This window comes from Sminthopsis crassicaudata, chromosome 4 (genome assembly GCF_048593235.1).
Source record: "Sminthopsis crassicaudata isolate SCR6 chromosome 4, ASM4859323v1, whole genome shotgun sequence".
Taxonomy (NCBI): Eukaryota; Metazoa; Chordata; class Mammalia; order Dasyuromorphia; family Dasyuridae; genus Sminthopsis; species Sminthopsis crassicaudata.
In genome coordinates, this window is record NC_133620.1 from 454,919,985 (window position 1) to 454,933,075 (window position 13,091).

Genomic DNA, 13,091 nt, shown 5'->3' on the forward strand with positions numbered 1-13,091 from the left:
AACGGGGGTTTCTCCCAGCCCTTCACGTTCCAGTTGACTCCAGGCCTGAATTCTTGCTCCCACAGTCAGCGGCCCCTCAGACATCCGGAAGAGACTCTAGAATTTACCTAGCCCAACCACCTCTTTTTTTATTGATGGAAAACAAGGGCCCAGAGCCCCGAGAGCCTTGTCAGAGGTCCCCCGGCTAATTAAAGGCAGAGCTTTCTGCTGCAGCTCCCTGCTTCTCAAGTTTCTAGGGCTAGACTTATAGCTCCGAGACGCATTTAACTCAGGAGTCTCCGCCAATCCTGCTGATCAACGGTGGGAACGCCCAGGGAGACCCGTTTCCCGGGAGTTCTCAAGGACCTGAGGGGACTCAAGCCTTGCACGGGGAGCCAAGAATGAGCCCAGGATGGCCCGGTTCTGCCTCTCCCCTGGCTTCCCTTCATGCTGGGCTAGCCTTGGGCCTGCAGCCGGAGAGCCGCTATCTGAATGTGGCCTGCGCCCTTTGCGGGCGGGCAGGGGCGAGTGGGCCGAGATGGCGTGAGGCCCTCTGGACCAGCACCAACGGGCGGGGGGGGATGGAGGGAGGCCCTTTCCCCCGGAGTCCCTGTGGTCCGATGGCCTGACAGGCTGAGGGAAGCGGGAGTCTCAGACTTCCAGATCCAGCGGCCGCTGGCGGACACAGACACGGATTTCCCTGACTACGAGGAAGATGGATTTATTGCTTTACAATAAAAAAAAGGTTGAGAAAACTTTAAAATAAGAAAACCAACGACGACGACAATCCCAAGCCCACGCCCCTTCCAGACCTACTGGGAAGCCTCAGGAATAGTCCTTTAGAAGCCTGGCAGGTGCTGCCCTGGCACTGGCTGAGCCCCGCCCCCAGCCAGAGCCCCAGGCTTCCCACAGCTGGAGGGGGGAGGGGAGGGCCCGGCTAGGCCGAGGGGGACCCTCACACAAGGGCCTAACGCCAGGGGGCGCTGCGCGCCTGCAGCTGCATGCCTCGGCCCTGGCATCTCACCCAGCCTAGCCCAGGGCACTCCCGGCCCAGCACACACCCAAGCACACACTCACCTAACTCCGAAATCCAAACGCATGATTCTTCCTCCCCCCAAGGATCTGGGTGTCTGAAAGCAGCCCCCTTCATTCTCCTCCCCCGTGCCCCCAGACCCTGCCCGGGGCCGCCCCCAAAGCCCACCAAGGAGGAGGGTTGCCCATCTGTCAGGGCTCGCCTGGCGCCCCTGACCTTTGCCCTCTGCCTGGCCAGCAGGGACGCAGCAAGATGCAGGTGAGAGGCCCCGCATGCACAGGACGGGAGACTCTGCAGGGTGGGCTCGTGGGCTCGTGGGCAAGAGAAGAATCACCAGGGCTTAGCACCAACAGTGACAGAGGGTCCTTCCTTCCTCAGCCCGCTTCCTCGGGGACGGGCATCCAGGATGGCACCGGCTCAGGAGGCGGGTATCTCTGGGTTTGAGCGGAGTGGGCGGGCCCTGAAAGCCTCCACATCCCGGGCAGACAGTCTGTGGGCATGCACCCGGCCGGGCTCCTGAGGGCAGGGAGGACAGCCCCCTCTCTTGGCACGGAGGCCCCCTGGGCATCTGAGGGTGGCGCCGACCCCACGGCACGTCCTGGTCAGCGTGGTGTCCGGGAGCACGGGGAGGGTCCGGGAGGCAGGCGGGGGGCCCGGCTCCCCACCAGCCCTGGCCAGAGAAGCCCCCCCCAACAAGGGGGCGCCAACAGTCCAGTGCCAGGGGCTGCCGTCTCAGGCCCTCGGCGTCCCGCGCCGGCTCCTGGGGAGGCTGGAAAGCCGCGGGGGGCCGCAGACGCAGCGTCCGAGTGCTGGAGAATCCCGGGGAATGCCAGAGTGGACGCGGGCAGAGGCGGGGTGACGGGGACGTGTGCTCTGGGGGCCAAAGGCAGCCATGGTCGGAGTGGGGGAGGAGCACGTGGAGTGAGGCGGGGGCCTACACGAAGGCCTCCTGGTTGGGGGTGCCGTTGATCTTGAGGAAGAGCTTCTCGTCCTCTCTCTTCTGCTCCAGCTGCCTCTGCAGCTGCCTCCGGTAGAAGATCAGGTAAAGAGGCAGGCAGAAGCCCAGCATGCTCACCCCGAGGAGCCCCACGTTGACCTGGGGAGGCACAAGCGGGGACACGTGAGCCGTGGGGGCTCGGGGACCCAGGGCTGCCGGAGCCCCCTTCCCTCCTTCAGGAGTGGGGAGAAGCCGCTCCCAGCCCACCGGCCCGGCCCGGGGAGAGCGCTCGGAAGGGCTGGGCTCAAACGCCGCCTCCCTGGGCCTCAGCTTGCTCCTCTCTGACACGGCTTCCATCTGAGGTTGCCTGGGTGGTCTTGGGGGGGCCGAGGGCCCGGGGCCCCCGGCATCAGCAGCCTCTGCACCCGGGCCCTGGGCACAGGCGGATTCCTCGTGGTCCGAGGCTGCGGGTGAATGTTTAACAAGGAGCTCGGCCCAAAAGTGAAGGTGGCTCTCGGACATTGTCTGGTCCTGGGCCCTTCTCCAGCATTCTTCTTAATCGAGAGGCCCCCAAACAACGCAAGCCCGGCCCGGGGCAGCCACCACAGCCCGACCGTTTAACCACCGGCTCTCCCAGGCCCCTCCAGACCGCGCCGGGCAGAGCTCCCTTTGATGGGCCAGAAACCAAAGCCCGGGAGCACCAACGTCTCGGCCAAGTCTCACCTGCCAGGGCAGGATTCGATCCCAGAGCCTACAGAACACCTGGCCCACCAGCCCGCCTCCGCTTACCCAGAACGGGTCACCCTCCAGGGGCCCCATCATGGCCACGAACAGAGGCTGCTGCAGGAGGGCGAAGAGCGCGCTGACCAAGGACTGGAGGCCCGTCAGACTGCCGAACTGCGTCGAGGGGTACCTGCCAGCAGACAGAGAGCCGTCACCCGGGGCCGGCCTCCCTCGTTCGGAGGCTGCGCGCCCCCGGGACGGGCCTCCGAGGGCGGGAGCCCAACCGCAGGCTAAAGCTGGGGAAACTGAGGCAAACGAGCCTCCAAGTGCCCCAGGCAGGACTCCCAGACCGGCCCTCTACCCACTGACCCCTGGAGGATTCTAGGGGAAAGGGTGCCCTCTGCCCGCCCCAGCGCTCGGGCCTCCCCCCCCGTCAGGGGCTGCCGAGGCTCCCCGCCAGTCTCTTTGGGTTAGGGCAATGCAGGGGAGGATCTGGTGGGTGTGTGTTTGTGTCTGTCTGTCTCTGTGTGGGTGTCTGTGTATGTCTCTGTGTGTGTGTTTGTGTCTGTGTGTTTGTGTCTGTGTGTTTGTGTCTGTCTGTGTGTGTGTGTCTGTGTGTGTGTGTCTGTGTGTGTGTGTGTGTGTGTGTCTGTGTGTGTTTGTGTGTGTGTGTTTGTGTCTGTCTGTGTGTGTGAGTGTGTATGTGTATCTCTGTGTCTGTCTGTCTCTGTGTGTGTGTGTGTGTGAGTGTGAGTATGTGTGTTTGTGTCTGTGTCTGTGTGTGTCTGTGTATCTCTGTGTCTGTCTGTCTCTGTGTGTGTTTGTGTCTGTGTCTGTGTGTGTCTGTGTATCTCTGTGTCTGTCTGTCTCTGTGTGTGTCTGTGTGTGTCTGTGTATCTCTGTGTCTGTCTGTCTCTCTGTGTGAGTGTGTATAGGGGGCCTCTGGGCACCGACAGATCTTGCTAAGACCGAGGCTCCTGTTACACGAGCCGTGGCCGGGTGTTCCCGGAGCCTGTGTCCAAGGGAAGGTTGTGCAATCCCAGACACCCACATGGCGACAGGGCCGGGCCAGGCCTCAGAGGGGCAGCCCCAGGGTGGGGGACAGAGAGCCTTGGGAAAGGCGGGGCCTCTGCTCTCCCCCTCGTGACCACACATCCCCCCACCCCGTACCGCCCTGGGCAGCCTCCTCACACAGGAGCCCACACTCTCCACAGACACAAATAGACTACGTCCCACCCACTCCGACCACACAGACCACCCAGCACCCCACCCCACCCATCCCTCCCCCCACATACAGCCCAAGGACAGGACACCCTGGGAGTAGCCAGCCCAGCCCCAGGGGAGGGGACATCCTCCTAGCAGTGGGGGGCCACCCTGTCACTTCTTGGGGAGCCAGAGGCTCTGCTCCAGCCGGGCCTGCCATGGCTCCTGGGCCGCCTGGGAGTGGGAGCCACTCTGTATTTAATTAGCCCTCCCTGCAGCAGCCAAGCTGTTTTTCACCCCCCCCAGCTTCTCCTGTGGGGAAGGGGGGCACCCCCTCCCCCTCCCCCCCTTCCCGTGACCCGCAGCCAGCTGAGCCTCCCCTTCCTCATTCCGGGCCAGCCCTGAGGCGTCGGGCCCAGAACGTGCAGCAGCCGGGCGGCCAGAGGTTGTGACCTCGTTTCCAGGCCTGTGGCTCCGGAGCATCTGACTCTCCTTCAAATCACCTTTCCCACTGGTTTTACTGCGGGCTACTCCACGTCCTGGGGCAGAACAAACATATCTCAGAGGAAGCCAGGCCGTCTATGGGGGAGAGCCGCAGGCTGGGCCTCAGGACTCTGACCCTCCCCCCCACCCCAGGGAGCGCCGACTTACACAGCAGCATAGAGGCCCCCGACGGCGGAGTGGATGAAGCCCCGAACGATCGTGTGCAGGATGAAGGAGACAATCTGGGGGGAAGCAGCTCTCGTCAGCCATCGCCTTCCAAAGGGCGAAACCCTCCCCTTCCACCTAGGCCCCAGACAGAAGCCCCTCCCCACCCCACAAGCACACCTCCCTCCTCCCCTCCCTCGGGCCCTCAGGTTCACAACTTTGGGTGCCTCCTGGACCCTTTTCTTTCCCTCAGAGCTCGCAGCCAATCAGGCACCAGGCTTGTGGAGCTACTTCCTGACCCGGCACCTGCCCCCTCCCCACTTTGGGTCCTAACAGCTTCCTAATTGCGCCTCCCCCTCCCCAGCCTCTTCTTTCTTCAATGTGTCCTCCAGAAGCTTCCAGAACACCTAAAGCCCAGATCTGATAATTCCTCTTCATTGTCTAGCACCAAGCACAGGTGTCTGTCTGGCACTTTTCAATCACCTTTTCAGAGCAATCGCGCCAAAATTTACATTCTCACCAAATCGGCCCGTTGGTGGCTCCCTGAATGTGGTATAGCATCTCCCCCTTCCGGGCCTTTGCCCGGGCTGTGCCCAGAGACAGCCTTAGCAGAGATTCCCCTCTAGCTTTCTTCAAGCCTCAGCCCAGGATCTCTCTCCTCAGAAGCCTCCCTTGTCCCTAGTGATGTGTCCCACCTGCTCCGAGTACGTTTGTATTTCACACCATTTGCTCCTCTATGTGCACGTGGCCAGAGCTGCCCTTCCCAGAAGACTTTGCATTTTACCACACACTGGGTACAAGCTGTTTCCCTCCGGCAGAATGTAAGCTCCTTGAGGGCAAGGCCCATTTGGCTTTCTGTTGGAATTCCAACACCGGCACGGTGTATGGCACGTAGTAGGCTGTCTGATGGGGGTTTGCTGAATGAATGGCCAGGGCTGGTCCCGGGCCTCCAATGGCTGCACTGAGCCTGATGGATGCGCGGGGTGTGGGGGCCAGAGCTACTGAACCAAGCGGGGACCCTGGGCTGCCCCCACAGGCGGGACCCTATTTCTAGCGAGGAGTAGCGTCTGATCAGTTCTCTGGGAGAGAAGTTCTCGTCCCTCAAACTGGGAGCTCTGCAGGGCAGGCCCTTTTCCTCCAGCCAACAAGAGATTCCCGTTACAGGGGGAAAAGGCCCGGGTTCAAGCTCTGGCTCGGTGAGTCACACTAGCATTCGGGTAACTCCGGGAGTCAGGGAGCTTGCAAGAGGCCACCAAACCGCCCACGGGGCTGAGCTGGACCTGGGACATCCGGTCTCGAACCCATTCCAACCCTGTGGCCCAGGGAGAGATCGCTCGCCTCCCAGAGCCCTCCTGGAAACCCCTAAGGTCATAGCAGACAAGCCCTCACGCCCCTTACAATTAAGCCGCCAATTTGCACGAGGGACGTTTGTAATGGGAGCTGTCCAGGCTGAGGAGTCACCTCCAAGTAAGAAAACATCATAGAACAAAAACGTGAACTCCATAAACTGCCTTTAAGCCAAGGGTCGGGAGGGTGACTCAGCTATTTAATCCAGCACTCCACATTCCGGGGCGCCCACTGGAGAGCCCTGTCATCAAGGAGCTCACAGCTCATCCCGGACCCGTGCGGCCGAGATCGCTGGCGGGGCTGGGCAGAGGGGTGAGGGTCAGACGGCCGTGAGGGCCCGCGCGTGAACCAGGGCCTCTCCAGGAGCCCGGCCTGCCCGGCTGCCTGCCCCCAGCCTCGCGGGGGCTGCTGCTGACAAGTGCCCTCAGGCCTCTTCCATTCCAGCTTTGTTTGTGAAGATCATGGAGGGCCCAGCAGCCGGGACCTGCTCCCAGGAATGTGGGGGGCCGGGGCCGGGCACAGGCTGCCCTCTGTCACACTCACACACAGACACACACTCACACACAGACACACACTCACACAGACACACACTCACACAGACACACACTCACACAGACACACACTCACACAGATACTCACACTCACACACAGACACAGACACACACACACACTCACACATACAGACACACACACAGACACACACTCACACAGACACACACTCACACACAGACACACTCACACACACTCACACTCACACAGACACACACTCACACAGACACACACTCACACACACACACACACTCACACAGACACACACTCACACAGACACACACTCACACAGACACACACTCACACAGATACTCACACTCACACACAGACACAGACACACACACACACTCTCACATACAGACACACACACAGACACACACTCACACAGACACACACTCACACACAGACACACTCACACACACTCACACTCACACAGACACACACTCACACAGACACACACTCACACACACACACACACTCACACAGACACACACACTCACACAGACACTCACACTCACACAGACACTCACACTCACACAGACACACACTCACACTCACACACACTCACACACACTCACACTCACACAGACACACACTCACACAGACACACACACTCACACAGATACACACTCACACACACACACACACTCACACACAGACACACACACTCACACAGACACAGACACACTCACACACACACTCACACACACAGACACACACTCACACAGACACACACACAGACACACACTCACACACAGACACACACTCACACACATACAGACACACACACACACACAGACACACTCACACACACACACTCACACACAGACACACACACAGACACACACTCACACTCACACACTGACACACACTCACACAGACACACACTCACACAGACACACACTCACACACTCACACACACTCACACAGACACAGACACACTCACAGACACACTCACACACACAGACACACACTCACACAGACACACACTCACACACAGACACACACTCACACACATACAGACACACACACACACACAGACACACACACAGACACACTCACACACACACAGACACACACTCACACAGACACTCACACTCACACAGACACACTCACACAGACACACACTCACACAGACACACACTCACACAGACACACACACACTCACACACAGACACACACTCACACAGACACACACACAGACACAGACAGACACTCACACACACACACTCACACACAGACACACACACAGACACACACTCACACTCACACACTGACACACACTCACACAGACACACACTCACACAGACACACACTCACACACACACACACAGACACAGACAGACACTCACACTCACACACACAGACACACACACTCACACAGACACACACACTCACACAGACACACACACAGACACACACTCACACACAGACACACACTCACACACATACAGACACACACACACACACACAGACACACTCACACACACACACAGACACACACTCACACAGACACTCACACTCACACAGACACACTCACACAGACACACACTCACACAGACACACACTCACACAGACACACACACACACTCACACACAGACACACACTCACACAGACACACACACAGACACAGACAGACACTCACACTCACACACACAGACACACACACTCACACAGACACACACACTCACACAGACACACACACAGACACACACTCACACACAGACACACACTCACACACATACAGACACACACACACACACACACACTCTCACATACAGACACACACACACCCCTTTTCCTGCACTGGCTGCCCTGCTCTCAGGAATCACCCCCTGAAGAGCCATGTCAGGAAGTAACGGGCCATCTGTGACAAATGTGGCGCTGTGACAACGGCGCCCAGGAGGGGACCAGAGCGCCCTGGCTGCGTCCTTAAACTCGGGGCTACACCCAGAGCCCCATCCTGCTCCTAACTCCCTGGTGAGGGGAGGACCACGCTGTCCCCTGACCCCAGGGCTGCCGCCCGGCTCCTCCCATTCCCTCATCCCTCTCATCAGCCCTTCTTCTTCTACCTGTCCAAAAGGTCTCCCGTCCATTCCCTTCTCTCCACTCCCCAGACCAGAGCAGGGATGCATCACAGCTGGACCCAGGCAACGACTCCGAGCGAGTCTCCCCACTGCCCTCAGCAGCCAAAGCCAGGCCTGGCTGGGTCGCTGCCCTGCTCAGTAACCTCCAGCCCTCCCACATGGGAACCCCTTGGCAGCCTGGCTCCAATCGCCTCCCTCCCCATCACACGCTCTACGTCTAAGCACAACCAGCCTCCTGGCTGTTCCTCACACACCCGTTCTCGCTCTGATCTCTGGGCCTCTGCCCCGGCTGCATCCTCCAATCCTCAGGCCTAAAACGTACTCCTTCCTTTCTTCCTTCCTAGCTTCCTCTGGAACTCAAGCCCCCCCTTCTACAGCGGGTGCTTCTTGATCCCCAAAGTGGGCAGCGCCTCTCTGCCTTGTATTCATTTTCCATCTTGCCCATAAGAGGGTGTCCCAAATGTTTTCGGTCTGCTCACGCCTGCATGAGACAGTGGGGATACCCCTAGGTTTGAAAGCGTACGTGCAGAGGGGAGGGACTGTTTAACGTATGTCTTTATCTCTGGTGCCCAGCATGGGGCCTGGCCAACATTAGGCACTTAGAACAAAGGCTTGTTGGTTGACCAGACTCCCTCTGGTCTCAAACGACCATTAACTGGAAGGTTAGATGTGACTGCTTAGCATCCCCCCCCCCCCCCCCAGCCCTAACCGTGCTGAAGTGGCCTCAGCCGGGCTGGCTCGCTCTCCCTTTCCCCCTCCCTCCTTCTCTGTCTCTCTCTCTCTCTGTCTTGGTATCTCTGCCTCTATCTGTCTCTGTCTCTCTCCACATACATACATCTAGTCACATGTATCCAGTGAACATCCCTCATTATTATAAGTAGCTAGAATTTATCTCAAGGATTACATTTTGTAAACTATTTTCCACCCCCCACCTCATCTAATTCTCACAACAGCCCAACGAGGTCGGTTCCATTGTGATCCTCATTTTCCAGGTGAGGGATGAGGAAGAAGCGGGGCCTCCTCATGAAGGGGCAGCCTGCCCACAGGATGGGACACTCTCCCTCTGGGCTCTGGATCACCATTCATCCAGGGATCAGCCATTTGAGACAGCACCTCCCCCCTTCCAGTGTAGACGAGCTCCCCTCCCAGCTCCGTCCGTCCTCCCCCGAGTGTTCCTACCTGTAGAGGCAGATTGTGAATGAGACAGGTGACCCCGAAGCCCAAGAGCAGGAGGTTGGTGAAGGCAAAGGCTCTCATGGCGTTGGTGATTTTCTGAACCTGGCGATCTCGCTTCTTCTTCTTCTCGCCCCTGCAGAAGAGCACAGACGCACACTCAGGGGCTGGGGGTGACTACTGCAGGGGGGATGCCTGGGGGGGCACCTCAGGGTGGGCTGTTGGCTGCCCCTGGGGCCGGCCTGCTGGGCGCCAGCCACATAGGAAGGGAACCACGCCTGCTTCTGGGGGTCCTTCCAGGCCAGCCCATCGCCGAGGACGTGTGCTCACAACTCTCAGACACTCGCATGGGAAGGGCTCTGAGCAATGGAGGGCAGCTACTTATTCTCCCACCATGAACTGTGGAATCACTGGGTCAAAGGCTTAGATTTACCAAGGACTTTTGCGATGGTCTGGTGTGACCCTTCTTTTTATAGTTGAGGAAACTCAGGGTTATGAGGTTAAGGGGCTTGTCCAAGGTCATCCAGATCATAAGTGAGTCAGAATTAAGACCCAGGTATACGCTTACTGAAAATTCATTTCTTTTTCCTGAGCCATTGGTTTTAACTTCTTCTGGCTCTTCTGGGAAGCGACAAAGAAAGAACATCCCCAAACCATTGGAATTTCCTATTTTTCCATCAATTTTCTCCTGTTGGTATTCGAAGGGGAGCTGTGAACTTGGAACCCTAGGACTTGAGTTCCAGTCCCAGCCCTAACTAGCTGTGTGACTTGGAACAAGTCTATTTGCCTCTCTGGGCCCTCGGTTTTATCTCGGACGTCCCCTTCAGCTCTAAAACTCCATTCCTAAGAAGGAGCCAACAGGGAGGAAGCAGGGGAGGAAGGAGGGGTCTCTGACAGTCTGCAGGCAGGACATTCCGGGTAGGACCACCGAGTCTGCTGCGATGGTAAGTCATGGATGTCCCCCCGATAGGGGCCCGCTCTCTGGGACAGCTATCCCTAAACAGGTTTCGCATCCCCCCTCCTTCCCACTGTCCACGTACTGGTCTCCATCTTTCTCCTCAGCTTCTTCAGAGCCATCGTCACATTCCTTCAGCCTCCAGTCCATGATACAGCCGATGACAGGGGCCGTCAGGAGGCAGAGCAGCTGCAGCCCACCGAAGATGGACGTGTAAAGACCCACTGGGGAGAGACAGACCCAATTAGAAAAGCTCCCTCTCCACAACGGCCTTGGTGACACTGTGCTGGGGGAGAGGCTGGGCTGCGGGCCCCCTCAGAGGAGACCGGTCGCGGCAGGGACAGTCTCGGGACTACCGGACCTCCTTCTCCCACAGCCCTGGAAAACCAGGCTGCCTTAACTACTTCCTCTGGGAAGCCTGGACAGTCCATGCAGCTTCCAACTAACACAGAAATGCTCAGCCCCCACACTGTGAAAAATGTCAACAAATCAGGGAGGAGGATCTTCAATCTGAGTCTCGGCTTTACACTCACTGCCTGTAAAACTTCCAACAAATCCCTTTCTTTGCTTCTGTCTCCTCCTCTGGGAAGAGTGCTTTGGACTAGGAGATCGGGCTCCAAAACTCCATAACCCATAAGCTTTTTTTAAAAAAAAATGATAAATTACGCTCGAAAAGCAGCAAACCCCCTGTTTTCATCTACAGGCCCCAGCTTGTCCTATCAGACTCACTGGAAGTCTTTGCCAAACTGCTTTATTCTTTATGACGGGGGCTGGCTCTCCCCTCCAGAGAGGGACGGGAGAGACATTTGAAAAAGAAAGTGATTTAAAAACTAATACAAATTTAAAAAAACAAGTAAACAAATTCCCCATCCACAACTCCCAGGGACTTCGAGTTCACGTTTGGGGCTGCAGAGGGTTTAAAATGTCTGGTTTTCCTCCCACACTACTCTAACCAAGATGGACAGGCAGGAAAGGTGAGAACCAGAGAATGATCAGGAACGTGGTAGACTTTTTGTAATAACGAGATATCAGGGAGGAAGGAATGGGCGCAAAGCCATCCCACTTACCTGTAGCCATCACTGCATCAAGAGAGCAAAGGGAGAAATGAAGAAAATGAAAGGGGTTAGCAGCAGAAGCTTCTCAGAGAGGGCTGGAGGGGGTCAGCTTGGGGCCTGGCCCCACCATGTTGGGCTTCAGGACCTGGCCTATAGACAGCTCCCTGGAGGAGCATCCCAGATACATGGGATTTCCCATCAGGCCACGGAGGAGCTGGGGGCCCGTACACCAGCGAGGGGCAAGGGGGTCTTTTCTCCGGTTTGCCACGCCGCTGCTGCTCCGACCGCAGGAGGCCGGTTCCCGGGGTCACCCACGTGCTGGTGAATCAGAGCGGTGGCTAAGCCGGGATGAGGAAGCAGCAAGGGGAAGTGAGAGTGACGGCTGCCTCAGTCACCAGTAACCTGGTGCAGCCCCCCAGAAAAGAGGGGCAGGGACCAGAGGAGGAGGGGAAGAGGAAGCAGCTTCGGGTCCTCTACAAGCACGGCCACGGCGGCCATTCCTCAAGCAGGAAGGCGCCTCTGGCTCACTCATCTTCCTGACAGAAGCAGGAGGAGAAATTCAGGAGAAATGAGAGAAGAGCCCATGACCTACGCTGAACTTGAGGAGGAGCCCCAAAGAATAACTAATGAAGCACTCCTCTCCGGTCATCAGCAAGGCGAGGGGCCACGGACACAGAATGGTGCACACGTGGTTAGGAGAGCTTGCTTGGTCCACTGGTTTCAGCAAATTGCATTTTGGGGTTTTTTGGTTGATATAAGGGAGAAAAGGGAATCTAGGAGCTACATTAAGAAATGCTATGGTATAAAAAAAGGAGCTACCCTCACCCCCCCACCCCCCCACCCCCGCCAAAAAAAAAAAAAAAGAGCTTTAAGCAAAGATAAAATAAGCACCGGCCCTGAAGTCAGGAGGACCCGAGTTCAAATCTGGTCTCAGACACTTAACACTTCCTAGCTGGGTGACCCTGGGCAAGTCACTTAACCCTAATTGCCTCAGGGGAAAAAAAGGAACCCACCCACCTCCCACCTCATTAGAGAGATAGAGCCTTGAACTTTCAGAAGGGGAAAAATGGAAACTTGTAGGAGGCCCTGAAATGGTTCTCAGCCTCTTATAGTGAAAAAGGTTTGACCCCAGGAGTCAGGAGCCGGGGGTCTGAATCCAGGGGCTGGCCTCGGTGAGCTGCGTGACCTCATCCCTCCCTCCACCACTCCAAGGGGCTTGGGCCAGATCAGTTCCAGAGCCCTTTTATTTTCCAGGAAAGTAAAAACCTGAGGATCCCTTTAAATGCCTGGCCCAGCTCCCCTCAGGGAAGCACACAGTTCCAGGCAATTAAGGCAATGAGCAAGACTCCAAGATCATAGATTTAGAGCTACAAAGGAGCAGAGGCCATCATTTCTAAGATG

The 13,091-nt window shown here is 57.5% G+C and overlaps 1 protein-coding gene across 4 annotated transcripts in view; it reads right to left on the minus strand.

Moving 5' to 3' along the window:
- Positions 1–684: 684 nt before the first annotated feature.
- The window catches only part of SLC43A2 (solute carrier family 43 member 2), a 47,207-nt gene continuing 34,800 nt past the window's right edge, over positions 685–13,091 (minus strand). For 2 of the 4 annotated variants that reach the window (XM_074263843.1, XM_074263844.1), the window contains exons 10-14: positions 10,721–10,859; positions 9,687–9,816; positions 4,527–4,600; positions 2,739–2,862; positions 685–2,108 (exon numbers count right to left, since the gene is read on the minus strand). In XM_074263843.1, coding sequence (XP_074119944.1) covers positions 1,947–2,108; positions 2,739–2,862; positions 4,527–4,600; positions 9,687–9,816; positions 10,721–10,859 — 629 coding nt within the window. In that variant the 3' untranslated portion in view covers positions 685–1,946. The remainder of the gene's footprint in view (positions 2,109–2,738; positions 2,863–4,526; positions 4,601–9,686; positions 9,817–10,720; positions 10,860–13,091) is intronic. The other 2 variants (XR_012481470.1, XM_074263845.1) reach the window with 2 other exon arrangements.